This window comes from Ammospiza caudacuta, chromosome Z (genome assembly GCF_027887145.1).
Source record: "Ammospiza caudacuta isolate bAmmCau1 chromosome Z, bAmmCau1.pri, whole genome shotgun sequence".
Classification (NCBI taxonomy): Eukaryota; Metazoa; Chordata; class Aves; order Passeriformes; family Passerellidae; genus Ammospiza; species Ammospiza caudacuta.
The window spans coordinates 71,001,466-71,015,745 of NC_080632.1; the positions used below are offsets into that span (position 1 = coordinate 71,001,466).

The 14,280-nt window shown below is 39.0% G+C and overlaps 1 protein-coding gene across 1 annotated transcript in view; it reads right to left on the bottom strand.

Moving 5' to 3' along the window:
- Positions 1-13,959, bottom strand: part of GDA (guanine deaminase) — a 29,659-nt gene extending 15,700 nt beyond the window's left edge. The window contains exons 1-6 of the mRNA XM_058823676.1: positions 13,784-13,959; positions 8,693-8,781; positions 6,857-7,028; positions 4,316-4,403; positions 3,001-3,106; positions 160-187 (exon numbers count right to left, since the gene is read on the bottom strand). Of these exons, the coding sequence (XP_058679659.1) occupies positions 160-187; positions 3,001-3,106; positions 4,316-4,403; positions 6,857-7,028; positions 8,693-8,781; positions 13,784-13,906 (606 nt within the window). The 5' untranslated portion in view covers positions 13,907-13,959. The remainder of the gene's footprint in view (positions 1-159; positions 188-3,000; positions 3,107-4,315; positions 4,404-6,856; positions 7,029-8,692; positions 8,782-13,783) is intronic.
- Positions 13,960-14,280: the final 321 nt, after the last annotated feature.

Below are 14,280 nucleotides of genomic sequence, written 5' to 3' on the forward strand. Positions count from 1 at the left end.
CATTTTTCAGAGTGATGATATCTGTCTATTACACAGACATATGTATATTTATTGATTTGTCACTAAGACAACAGATTTGGATAGCAAGATTAATTATTTCATGTGTTTACACAGCATTTTCTGAATACAGAAGTGAATTCAATAAAGAACACTACTTACTTTCTTTTCCAGTAGTTCTCTAACAAACCTGAAAAAGGGTAGAAATAAAGTTGCTATAAATCTGTCCTCTATGTTATTAATTATGAAAAATATAAAAAATACATACTTGGATACCCTGTAAAACATTTCTGACAGATCAATTGTTTTACAAAATTTTGAGCCAGATTTTCAGATGAAATAAAAAAAGGGAACACAATGAAGTCAGCTTAGTGACACCAATTATGCTAGTTTTGAATTTGACTCTGAACATGCAAATGTTTTTTTCATTGCAATGCTTAGCATTAGACAAGTAGTAATTATTCTGAGTTCTCCCTGAAAACCAAACACATGGTACATTATATGAATTGAAAACATAATTATAACCTACAGCTGCAATATTGAAGAAGGAAAAAACAAACCAAACTTTAATTTGTTTGTCCATGAATTCAAATTGCAGTGTTTTAACCTTTTCAAATCCAAGTTTTAAAAGATGCAGCAATATTTTATATCTTGCAGTAGAGGCATATGTCCTCGTTCACTTAAAGAAGCCTTGATTTTTTTGGAAATCTTATATTAATATTAGTGTATAGACTATCTACCTTCCAGAAAATAAAGATTTACTTACTCTGCTAAATAAAATGCCACTCAGACCTCTACAAAAAACCCTAAGTAGTCACTATGGATAATGCAGATGAGCAAATTAAGCTTCCTCCTACTTTGGAAGGAGGAAATTCTTTCAAAGCCCATTTGTTCAGTGTATGTAAGTGACATGTGAAAGACAGTTTGAGATGCTTTCTGGACAGGATCTCTGTGAATTTTTTTGTTATAGTTCATAATAAGCAAACTGTACAATTTTGATCACAACAATATTGTATCAATTTTTTCAAATGTCTTCAGAGGAAAAAGAAAATTATGCTAGAGGCTACATTCACAGCCCTGAAGGTTGCACTAGATCACCAGATGGAAACAAGAAACCTGAGTTTGACTTCTGCAATCACCAAAGGAGTTTGGGCCCACCATTGTCTTACTTTGAGAGCTAAAATGCCAAGTGAATTAACTACTATCTGCCTGTTTCTCCTCTTACCAATTAACCTGATCACACTCAATCAGAAGCTTTATGATCAGAACTTGATCAATAAAATACACAGTTTAATAGAAATATAATGCCCAGTTGACAAGCCAAAATTTCAATGTGGCTGTTTTCATTCTTTCTCACATTCTTTGAACAGTGTGAGCTGTTTCAAAACTGATGAAATGTGATGAAATATGTTTTGCAAATATAGGCTATAGTTTGTTGGCTTATGTACTTCTCTATGACGAAAGAAGCTCAGCTTCAAATCACTGTCTTCTATAGCAGAACAGACTTGAACACAGGTTCTCATCTTTACAGCTGACTATAACTAATAATACCATATATGGTAATCTAGAGTTCAATTCCCCAAGTTTTTATTCAATCCTCTTTGACAAAGAATGATAGATTCAAATTCTTGATGAATTTAAATTTAATATATTAAGTACTTGGAATTGTATCTTATTTCCATGCATACAATATAAATATTTCTGAATGCTGACTTTAAGTAACTGAAGTGAGTGTAGTCCATTTTCTGACAGTGTGACAGATCACATTTCTTAGATTCTTAAAAAACCAAGCAACAAAAACCCAACTAACATGTTACCCTCTTAATGAAGCAGCTTTTTCGTCCTTCTGCAGTTGTACTGCTGTGATTTGGGTAAGTGCTCCAGATCCATGCCAGGAAGCACACAGCCCCATTCCCTAGACAGCTATGGAGTACTTGTACCAACCTCTCACCCAAACTTCAGAATAATTTCTTTTTACACAATCAAAAAGGAATTAATTGGAGGCAGAAGATTGATATTTGAAAGAAACCTATTTAGATCCTTCTGAAGCTTTTAAAACTATCAGAATTGGAAGTTCTGCTTCTTTCAGACCGTATTATGGAAACTGGGGATTTACATAGAGGGAAACAAAGGTTAGAAGAGTGAAGGTAACTCACACTGCATGTTTTAAACATTTCTTTAAATATAAACACTATAGAAATACATTACTATTTCTAACTTTTATTGTCACGCCTTTAGCATGATTTGTAAAAACAAGGGAACAACCTCACACAAGTGCCAAAAGACATCTATATTACTCTTAGAGGCTTTCTCTTTCAGCACGACATCTGAAACATTTATGTAGGTAAATAGATAGTCCTATGAGAAGAGCTGTGTGTCTGCTTAACTGTTTTCTGAGCATGGGTGCAAAAGACAAGAGAAACATGATAGTAAGCTGCAATAATCCAGTCCTGGCTCCCCTCCACTACAAATATTGCCTTCATTTGATTCCCCTTCATTCTCTCAGCTGCATGTTGGAGTGGTTTGACCGGTGTTGTGATGGAGAAGAAATGTTTAAAATGGGGTATATGAGAGCTGAGCTCTACAGCTTGAATAAAGTCTTAACATAAATGATGGAAGGAAATAGCTTAGAAGTTAATGGGGATGAAGGAACTGACTGCCACCTCACCATTGTATGTCAGGCCCCAGGACCTCCACACACAGAGCTGTGAAAGGGAAAAGAGGCAGAAGAAAACAGACATATCCTCTCAAACCCTAGATCTGTGGTTTCTCCCTCTCTTTAGAAAAGCCAGAGGGATGATACTTGGGCTGTGCAGCAACTTTTTCAGGAACTGCCAGGATTTTCAGGAACTGCCAGGACTGTAGGGGATGCTACTGTTGGAACAAAAAAACCTGTTGCTAATAAATTCACACCAGTAAGCTCTTAGACAGGTTCGCATCCACTTTTCAGATGTAGCAAAAATCTTACTTTAAAAGGTTATGCCGTCAATTTTATCATTTTACCTTTCTGTCTCTTGGACAGAGTCAGCAGTAATCTCTCTGTATTCTGGCACACTGTTATTCACATCCATGCAGACTTTTCCAACAAATGCTCGTTGACCGAATTTATCTGTTGAGATGCATTAGAATATAAAGCTCAGAATCACTGGTTCTCAGAAACCATTACCAAAGCTTGTACTGAAATAAAAAAATTAATTCCACCCCACCCAGCTCCATTTAGGATGACCAGAATTTATGCTCCTGCCTTGTCTCTAAGTTAGGATTATTCGTGTGACTTTTAAGGATAAAAAGAAAAGACAAAAAGAAGGAAACAAACAACATTAAATAGGAGCTGTCTTCCACATTAATACTCATAAATAAGAAGTAGATTACTATAGTTTAACCACAACCAGAATTCTTAATGGTAGTCTGTGAAGACAGCTGTAACACACAGGATGAGAAACACAAGCATCAAAGTACAGTAGCTGCAGTAGATGACTACCTGAAGATGAGAGAAGGCATAAAGATCTTAGCAAACCATCACTCTTTTTGCTAACAGGCAAAGATTGTTAACAGGCCAGTTAGAGGGAGAAGTTTCCAGATCTATTCTGGCCTCTTTCTTGAGATTTACCCATGCTAGATGAAAAAATCAGAAATCATATGTAAAACATGCATATAATATCCTAGGCTGTCAAATGCGTTTTAAAATCAGATCGCTTTGTCCACTTTTACTATTTGAGTTGTTTAATGCAATGGCTTCAAAATTTTCCAAATAAATCAGAATAGCTCATTTTTGATTAAATTTGAGGTTCTTATTAAATTTCTCTGCTTTATGAGCTGTCTGAGCCTTGAGAAATCCTGCAAGAACAAAAACATTTTCAAGCAGGCATTTGCAACTATGAACAGAAGGGAAGGATTCTGATGCAGCTTCCACTTCTCTGATTTCAGAGGGTGTGTGAAGATTTTTGATATTGATTATCAGATGAAACCTCAGTGTATCAGGAAATTAATGCACCGACTGGGCCTCCTGTCGTTCAGTTCTTTTAAACCTCATATAACAAAAGGTTAGAAAAAGCAGCTGAAGAACAAGTCCAGCAGACCTAATTCAAGCTCAGCCAGCAGCAGACTTGGGAATGAGGAGAGAAGGAGCAGCAAGCAGGACAGAGGTGTTTAAATGAACATGGGTAACAGGTGGGGCCTGGGGACACAGTGTGACAGGTACAATGAACAAAAAACAAATTAGGAGAAAGACAGATCCCTAGCCAGTTTAAACTCCTAAACATTGTTTCCTTCAACTAACTCGACCCACATAATCCTTCAAACTCACTGTTAGACTTACCTATAATTTCAGCAAGAAGAAGGGAACTATCTGTGTGAATTGTTGCAAAGTAGCAAGCTGTAGTCGTGCCATTCTTTAGAGTTCGTCTCTAAAAAAAGAAATCAATTTCAACTGTCTGAGAAAAAAGCCAACATAGCTGCCAAAATGCAGAACAGGAAGTCTCATTTCATGCCGCAAGAACATTTAGTTATTGTGAAATTTTGCAGTGAAGTGGGAAGGTAAAAATATAGATTTTTAATTTCATAAAAGCTTTTTTAAGTCTGAGGGTTACTAAATACAAAAAACTGCTCACAAAATTTTTACAGCAGCTAAACCCATAGAAACCAGTTATTATTCCTTTCCCCAAAGTGGAAATACTCCAATTTATATTTAGAAATACAAACAACTAGTAATTTCTTTTTATTTCCTGGTTATGAAAGGCTCTCCAATTTTGATGGTGAAGTACCGTTTGTGTAGTGTTAGCAAAGGAAGGTTTTTGGGGAACATGGTGGTTTTCTTTTAGCAACCTGATCTAGCTGGAAAAACGAGTCAGGTTTTCATGTATCAAAAACCTTTGTTGCCCTCAAATACCAAGTATCAAACTTAACTGTAAAAGTAAACTGAGCAAAACCACGCAAACTATGAGTTAATTATTTATCTAATATACCAAAGGAAATCCCTGTATTACTTTTGGGGAACATAATAGTAAATTATCAGGTATTTTAGTTACATTAATTCATGATGAAATTTGTAGCTTCTCTCATCCTTGGGACTGATACAAACCATGTGGACCACTTATCCAACATACAGACCTACGCTATACTTTTGCGTTCTGGCTGCCAAATAATTTGAGAATTTCTTAAATTTCTTTTAACGAGACAAAAGGTGGGACATTCCACACAATGTTTAGAGGAAGGGTAGAGTTAATTATTTGACAAACATGAAGCCAAGCTCTGTCTTTTCCTTACAATATTCAAATTAAAATCTTTAAAATTACAAAAAAGTCTCAAAATAGCAATGTCATTACAAAGACAAGTTACCTTTGTCTTTTCTAGCTTTTAAAATTCAGAATTCTGTACTTCTGAAATCCTAACAATATTGTTAAAGTAAATCTAAAAAAATTCTGTTTCCAAATCATCAGCACAAAGAGGAGGTTCCAGCTAAAAGGAGGAAAATTGCACCTAAATTGTTTCTTTTGCTGAATATAGAAGGCATTTGTTGGAAACAGGACTTTGATTTGAAAAAATCGGCTGTTTTTTCATAAACACAATGAAACTTATGAAAAGACATCTGCTCCATGAAAGTTTAGTTCTGTTTCTAACAGATGAAGGTTATAACTGGCCCCTTCAAACACTGCAGAGGGTGGTATTATGTATCTTCCACATGTGAAGACATTTTCTTAACCCTGTTCTATTTGATTCATGTGGGGAGAGCCTAACTGTGGTGCTCAGGCTCCCACAGCTAACTGTCACCTCTCTCTGGCAGCTCTTTTCCAGATGATTCTGTGGCACACCTTGCCACAGGGTGAGGTCTCTGCTGCGCTGGGGTGGCTCAGCCTGCGCGGTAACAGCGTGCTGGGCACACGGCTCAAAGGCGAGGCCACCTCTCTGTCTCAAGCACTTGAAGGCTTAAAAGTGCTTATGACCAGGCTGCTCCTGCATGCTTTTATCATGGCAGATGGCAGAAAGTAATTTCTTTTAAAATTTGTGTGGCAGGGAACAGCATAACTATTTATTTCAGATTTGTTATGTTATTATATTGGCAACAGACACTTCCAGGGTAATAGACAAATGCAAGGCAAATTATGCTGGCCAAATAATTTAATCTGTTGAAGATATTTCAGTCCACATTTAAAGGATAAATATCAGTTATAGGCCAGAACTAGTACTCTGCAATATGACCTAGCTGCTGTTAAGATCCAGCAGATTTTAAAGACTTTATAGTGCTCAGAACCAGTCTAGCTCAAACACAGTCTTTCTTCGACCCACAATACCACTGAGAGACTCCTTCTAAGGCCCCTGGAGTGAAAGACATTCCCACTATAAAGACCTCAGCAGCAGCAATGACTTTCTTTACTACTCCAGAACATCCCAGATCTGTCATCCATCAGAAGTATCTTCTTTTTCATGTGTTTTTTTTCAGATGGTGGGTTTGTAATAGAGGACTTTTGTGGAAGAAAGGAAACATTCCCTGAATTAATTTTTTTTTTTACTATGCTTGGCTGTTGCTACATTGAAGTTGTCTGCACCTGCTGGCTGTACTAATTCTGAGAGTAGATTAGTTGCTGTAGATTAGTAGATGTCATTATATTCAGAAAAGGTGATAAACAGTTCATTGTTAACCTTGTGATTAAATTAACTCTACTGCCAACAACAAGAGAACAAGACTGTAACTAGTAACAGACAATCTTGACTAGCAATTAGAACAGTGGCTATCTTGGTTTTATCTGGTTTCCATGACAGTAAAACTTTCTCTACTCTTTCCGCCAGCCTTCTGAGAACATGCCTATATTACACAAAAATGAATGCTGTCAAGCAGGTAAATGTCATTTGCAGGACTTACAACAACTCTGGTGTACACTTCTTCTGCAAAACCACCATCCTGGTATTTGGCTTCTGTTGGGAATGTGTAAGCAGTCAACCACTGCAAAAGAGGCAGGTCTACTCTTGTACCAGTAAATGAATACTGAGGAGCATGAATATGTGTATCAACCAATCCTGGCATGAAGAATTCACTAAGGAAAGAAAATAAAACTGTAATAATCCAAAATGCCTCAAAATTCTCCATAGTAATTAGCTTTGTTTTAAAGAGTACACTTGATTAAAATCCATCAGAATACATGGCAAATACAGATTATTCTGTCTCTTTCAGCATCAGCCTATTAATTCCTGCTGTACCTCTACAAATATTTTGGTATGAAGATGTTGAGTAATATCATTTACACTACAAAATACATATATCTAACTGTGAGAAAAAACAGTATAGGAGCAGGATTAATCTAATTATCTCTAATATTGACCCACCCTAAATGCCAACCAACAGAGGAGAACTGACTTGACAATAACTAAAATTACTCCACTACAGAATCCACCTGAAAAAGAGATTTGTACACAGTCTTTTTTCCTAGTTTGAATATATATGGAATGCCTCTAGCTTCCTGACCATTATATTTACAAAATGTGACTTTCTGTATGCCAGTTTTCTTCTACATTATTTATATGTCTATATAGATATGTAAAATCAATGAATTTCAAGGCTTAATGGAAGAACAGACACTGTGTCTAAAAATGCAGACACAGACACTGGTGATCAGTATCTTGACAGGAAAGGCATATTTACAATGTAACTGTAAAACTATATGTTGTCATGCAATGTTCATGCAATAGCAGGAATGAGTATATCAACTTTACTAGGAAGTTGCTATGGCTATTTTGTTTTGTGCTGAAACTCCTTACTACATAACATTTCTCTCACTCCTCTTTCCTTCTCCCTGGCTACTGAATGAACTGAATTTTGTCTCTTTTTAGCTCCTCTTTTTTCTGTTTTTTTGCAGGCGATAAATGCTGAAAAGTCTTCCTCAATCGATTCACATTCTCAGCACCTTCCTTTTTCCTCAGGCTATTTCAAGTGAAAAAAATATCTGATTATTCATATATACTGTATGATTAGCCTTTCAGCAAAGCATTAAAGATTTTTGACAGTTGATTACTAGAAGGTCTCAATTATAAGCCACAAGTCTTTGACAGTGCTACTACATGCAAAGCATAGCTCAAAACTTTTTCACACAGTCCAAAACTTTTTTACTTCACAATAAAGTTGGAGGATTTCACTGCATGAAGAAAAAAGAAATGCTCCAGCTCCAGTATGGAGAAATCAAAAGCTCTGTGTTTAGAGGGCTTAAATCTTCTAATTGTACTAATTTTTATTATGCAACGTGTCAATGTCTTAGCAAACAAGTTTCATATCTGCAGTGTCAGTGTTATCTACATTTACTACATCTAGACTTTCACGTTAGGCACAGCCCACTGCTAACAAAATGCATATAAAATGTAATCTCAAGAAAGAATGGCACTCACTTTCATGAGCACGGAAGTGATTTTGCCTGAAAATTAAAAATTATGGCATTTTGCTCTGTGCAGCATACATCAGCCAGCACAATTCAGCCGTGTCTGCAATCCCAAACCAAGGAATGCAAAAATAACGTGGACTGTCTGAGTTGCATCCAGAACATAGGCACCTTTGGGTAAAGAGCTCTCACTGCACTAAAATGGAATTTTGGCCATTAAATATATGGGCATCATATGGTTTTAATGTGGTCCCTGTAAAAATAAAGACTCGCTTTACCTCACTCAAAGAACAAACTGCATTTGCTGTAGCTAATCTTAATAAAACACATACTGTTTACTCAGTTGTCTTATGTCAGATGTTTTGAACCCCCATGTCTTAGCCAGTTGCTCTAGCTGATCAGCTTGTTCCACAAACACGATCTAAAAAAAAGAAAACATAGTTAAGTACCGCAAATGTGCATCCCACATCAGCTTTATATGAAGGCAAAACAAGTTATATCTTAAAACCAATTTTACACACTTACTACAGAGGTGTTAGGCTTGCATTGAGATTCTTGTTCTTCCTGACTATCAAGCATGATTTTGAAATACCTTCTCATAATCCAGTGAGTAACCGCACCCACCTTGTAACTTGTAATAAAACAGTTAACTCCTTCTCAGGTAATACACAGGCAGAACCACACAGACCGTAGCGTCCTGTAAGGTAACACCATGCTAGCAGGACAGTCACTTGTGAGGAGTTGTACAACAGCCTCACAGGAATGCAGGTACAGTATTCACAATGAGAGGGGTCAAATTACCTCCTGTGCCTATGACTGACTGACATCAAGATAAGTATTTCCTAATTTTCTGCTTGTGTTAGTCTTTTTTAATTTTTATTTTCCCATAGTGCCTACGATGAGAAAATAAATTGGAGGGGAAAATGTGGATAATATTTTCATTTTACAGAATGGGCTAAAAGGATGCTGAGATCTTTGTTTATTGCAAAATAAAACCCCACAATCTGGAGCCAAACTCAACCCCATTTGACTCCTAGGGAACATACACTTTACTGATGATGAGTTGCTGTTGCCTAGTCAGAATTTTAACACATTTCCTATTTATTTTTAACTTCTGTGGTATTTTAATCTACAAGATGACTCTTAGCAGCTGAATTCTCAACTCTTTGATTCTCTGGTCTATCACTAATAGGCATGACAGCTGCCCGGGAAACAGAGACTGTGGAGCCTAGAGACTGCAATGCCCACTACAGGCTCCATGCAGGATCCAAGTTTCCTCAACATTTGACAATTTAGAGGACTTGGAAGTCTCTCCTGGCCAAAGACTGCCCACCTGAACTTACAGAAATTCCTGCCTCTAACCACAGCCTCTGCCAGAAACCAATTCATGGTCTTCTAACTCCCTTGGTGTAAGAGCTGGTTCTCTTAATTTCAAGGGAATACTCTTTCTGCTACCAGTATCCTTCTGTTCCTGGGATGATGCTCACATGGAGGGCCTGTGTCACGCTCATGACTGCAGTTGCTAGGGCAGCAGTTAAAAAGAAAAACAAAACCACATTAAAAAAGGCAAAACTTAGTACTTTTAAAATGGCAATAGGAAGAAACTTAAGAGGAAGAGCAAGAGGACTGGAAAAAGCATTGTTTAGCACTTATTCGCATGCCATTTTTATGTGCATGCTTCTTTTGCATAGAAATTCACCATTTTCTGGTTTTTCCATAGACAAAATAAGCAAAGCTACTAAACTGTAAATGCTGCTAAACTGTAGACAAGAAGTTATTGGCTGCCTAGTCTTTTAAACTAATCATGGCTAGTATGATTTATATTGTTTAAAGAGCAGATGTTTTACATTTTCAGTCAGAAAAAATATTAAAATAATGCCATATAAATAAATACCACACTAGCAAAAATTGTAAGATTTTACTATTCCATTAATAGTTGACAAGTTGACAAGAAGCAGTATTGTCCTCCATGCAAAGAGGAATACATCCAACTTAATTTAACTGCAGAAGGCTTGGAATACAGACCTACTGAAATATCTGATGTGCAATAAAGAACATGTTATTCAGATATTGAAGTCAAAATGGATGCAGAATGAGCAATGTTAGAGCTGCTGGAGGGGGGGAGAAGGATGAAGAGGGAGAGAAAAAAAGAGAGAGAGAAAAACATGAAACACCAGATGACAAATTCTGGAAACAGGCGTTGCCATGGAAAAGCAGTGGCTGTTATGTACTCTTAGGGTGCAGAAAAATAAAACACCTAAATCATGGAAAAATGAAGAAAATATGTTTCAAGGAAGCTGGGTAGACGAAACCAATTCTAAACCTGACACCTGGTCTCTTATGGTTGAATTAGGCAATGGGCAAATCAACAAGGCCTCTACGTTTTTATCAAACAAACTTCCCAAAGGAATTCCTTAGTCAGCCAGGAGTTGTTCCCCATTGCTTTAGGATGCATTTCTAATGCTGAATGCTTTAAACCCTTTGAGATGCTGTGCTTGAACATTTCCTCCAGTATTTGCTTGCGCATTCAAGGTAACCAACTGGATGCACAGTTCTTTAAATTAGTTCTGCACTGTAGAAGCAAGAAGAAATTCTACACCAGAGTCACTACAGAGACAAGGGCACAAGACTAAGAACTTCAGTTTAAAGAAGGAAGTCAAGGAAAATAATTGGCACTTTGGGAAAGGTATATCACAAAACACAGAATTAGTTGCTGCTAACCCCATTGTCCAAACACTTCCATAAGTTCTCGTGTGTTACTCACGTAATGGGGCTAAAGAATCCAAAGATCAGGGGTAAAGCTCTCCCAACATTTGTGACTAATTCAGGCCTTTTGTATACCAAGTGATGCCCAAAGCTCTTCAACTAAAGCATAGCTGGTCAACTGAACTGTGCATCAACCCTGATGTAGCAAGCCCTGAGTGCCCTCAAGCACCACAGTGCAAAGATGTTACTAACAAGAAAATGGAAAGTGAATTATACTGGCTGAAGGAACATGGTCTGCTTGGATCCAGCAGTGCCTGCCTACGGTATTCAGAGGTGAACAGGAGAAGGGTCTGCCCCTCTTTCCCCTCCCACGTGCTCTCCTCCCTCCCTGTTCCCACAGTTATTAAGTGATGCCTATTGTTTGCCTAGTTCCCAAAACTGGAATGTGAGGCTAAATGAGAGACAAGAACACTCACAACACCCAGCTGCTAAAGGAACTGCCCAGCCTGCTGAGAAAAGGGAAGCAGTGAATTCCAGATGGATGGTACCTTCCTCCTTGTACAGCTGACATGTGTCCACTCACTGTCGCAACAGGCTGAAATCAAAACTTATGCTTAATATCCTTATTCCACAACTCTTGCCCTTTTCATAATTTCCACAAGGGCTTTTAACTTAGTATTTTTTTCTATTTACTAAATATTCTACTCACCTAGGATAATTACACCAACATTTCAATAACAACTCATATTTTGCACCTATGTCTGTTTTCTTTACCCTGAGGAATGCTGGTCTTTCTCTTTGCTTTTCCTCAAGGGAAACTCTACACTGCTCTGCAAACCACTCAGTTAAACATGGTCCTTACTTTGCTAACTTGATGATAAATTGGGGTTTTATATCCAAAGGCAATGATTTTCTTCATAAAACTTTGTATTCATCTGGGTTAAAGAAGAGAGATGACATTTTACATCCCTTGGAGGACATGCAGGGACCCACACTGCAAAACAGAATCCAGTTGTTCATACAAGCTCTGACACACAGTGTCAGAGACCATGCAAAATTTTTACATGATGGAGTCAGCAACATGAGGCAAAAGAAGGACACCTGTTTAGTTAATTTTACATCTTTGGCAGGAAAACAAGCAGTTTTGGTGTAAATTCAAAAAATAAAGGCAAGTAATTTTCTAATCACTATGTCTTTTTTGAAAAGCCAACTCTTCTGTGATTCCAGTGGTTGCTCTGTGTGAGGCTACATTATGAGTAAGAGGGAGAAAAGAGACCACATGGGATATTCCCTGTATCAGCCCCTGGAATATTAAAATGTCAAGAATTTGTAATAAAAAGAGAATTAAATAAAAGTTCTTGTCACTGTATTCTGGTGGGAATTTTATTTTAGGAAGATAGTGTTGTAATGGATTAAAAAAAAAAAAAAACTTCTGCCAATTTATGCAAGAAAAACATTATACTGTGAGTCCTTGTTCCCTAGGAAAAGGAGAGAGTAAGTAAGAGCACAGATGTCTAGGTGTAGCTTACTAATATACCTCTTTTTCAAGAAAATCACTAAAAATATTGATTTCATATGGATGCTGTGTAGAGACACTTTTGCAGAAATTGACATTAAGGAGAGTGGGATGGGGTATGAATTTATGCCTTGTGCACTTGAGTTACACCAGCCAAACCTTTTTACATTTAGATCTATTGTTTTAGTGAACACCAGCCAATACATAACCATGCAAGCCTTTACTCCCTCCAGTTCATCAAAATACAGCTCCTCACAGACTTCAATGCACCTTGCACCAGACTCCTCAACAGCTGTAAGAGGGCTGTCAGGAAACACGCCCTCATGGACCCGTGTGAATAGAGAAAATGCACTGTTAGGGCTCAAACTGCATTTTGCACATATTTAAAATGTTACTGAAGCCTGACACACTGAAGCCTGTTATTTAGCCACAAGAAAGAAAACTACTTTTTTAGATTTGACATAGGGTGACCATATGTTATTGAGCCTACAAAAAATCACCGGTCTACTTGCACAACCTGCACTATGAAACTGAGTTTCAAGTGTGATAAGGGTTAAGGAAATGACATTGCTTCCCTGCCAGACTCTCTTCTACATTATCAGTAAGTGCAATGCTCGTTTTAAGCTTGGTTCATACTACTGAAATGCTCAACATCACCATCTTTCTTAATCTTTATGGGTATATGCCATAGGGGGAATTTTTGTGACGAGAAGACAAAAAATAAGCCTCATTTAGACGGCTGTGCAGTGGGTAGACAGCTATTTTCACCATCACTGTTTAGATACCCTTAGAATTTAAAAAAAAAAAAAAAACAAAAAAAAACAAAAAAAAACAAAACAAAAAAAAAAAAAAAAAAAAAAAAACCAGCTTGCGAAACTGAAAGAAAACAGAGAATCTGAAAGAATGCCAGATCTAGGAACGCTGCTGTTCCGGGAACGCTCAGCACACCTCAAAAGCAGATTTATGCCAACTGCAGACTCGTGCCGAGGGGACGCTCCATCCCGGCTAACTGGCTAACTCCAGCTCCCGCAAAGTGCGAAATTCCTTCTCCGCGGGGCCGCCCCGACGGGCGGCAGTGCGAAAATGCTCCGCCGTCTGTGCCCGGACCCGCGGGCCGGCCCTGCCTCTCGCACCCCGGCCCGCGCCCGGCGAGGCGGACCCCAGCGGCATCGCCCCGACCCCCGCCCGAGCCCCCACTCACGGTCCCGTTATCGTCCACCCCCAGCAGGTGTCCGTGCAGGATCTCCATGGGCGCCGAGGCGCTCGAGTGCACGAAGGTCCCCTTGAAGACGTGGGCGAGCGGCGGGCGCTGCGCGGAGCTCATGGCGGCGGCGGGCTGGGAGCTGCCACCCCGCGGGCTGCCTTCCCTCGGAGTCTCTCGGTGCCGCCGCCGGCTTCCTGGAGCTGTCACCATCTCCCCACCCCCTGGTGACTTTCTTTGCGGGGAGTGGTTGCGGCGCAAGGAGGGCGGGAGGCCGCGCCGCACCCCCGCCTTCCCCGGGCGGGCGGGCGGACGGACGGAAGGACGGACGGGGGTCCCGGTGTCCCCCGGACCCTCGGCCTTCCCGCCGCCCGTGCCCCCATGCCAGGGATGTGCTCTCCCCCGAGCGAGAGGCGCGAACGACAGGAGAGATGCCCGGTGGGTTTTGGGGTCCCAGTTCCTCGCTGGGAAGCGGTGAGGGGTTCGACAATGCGTCT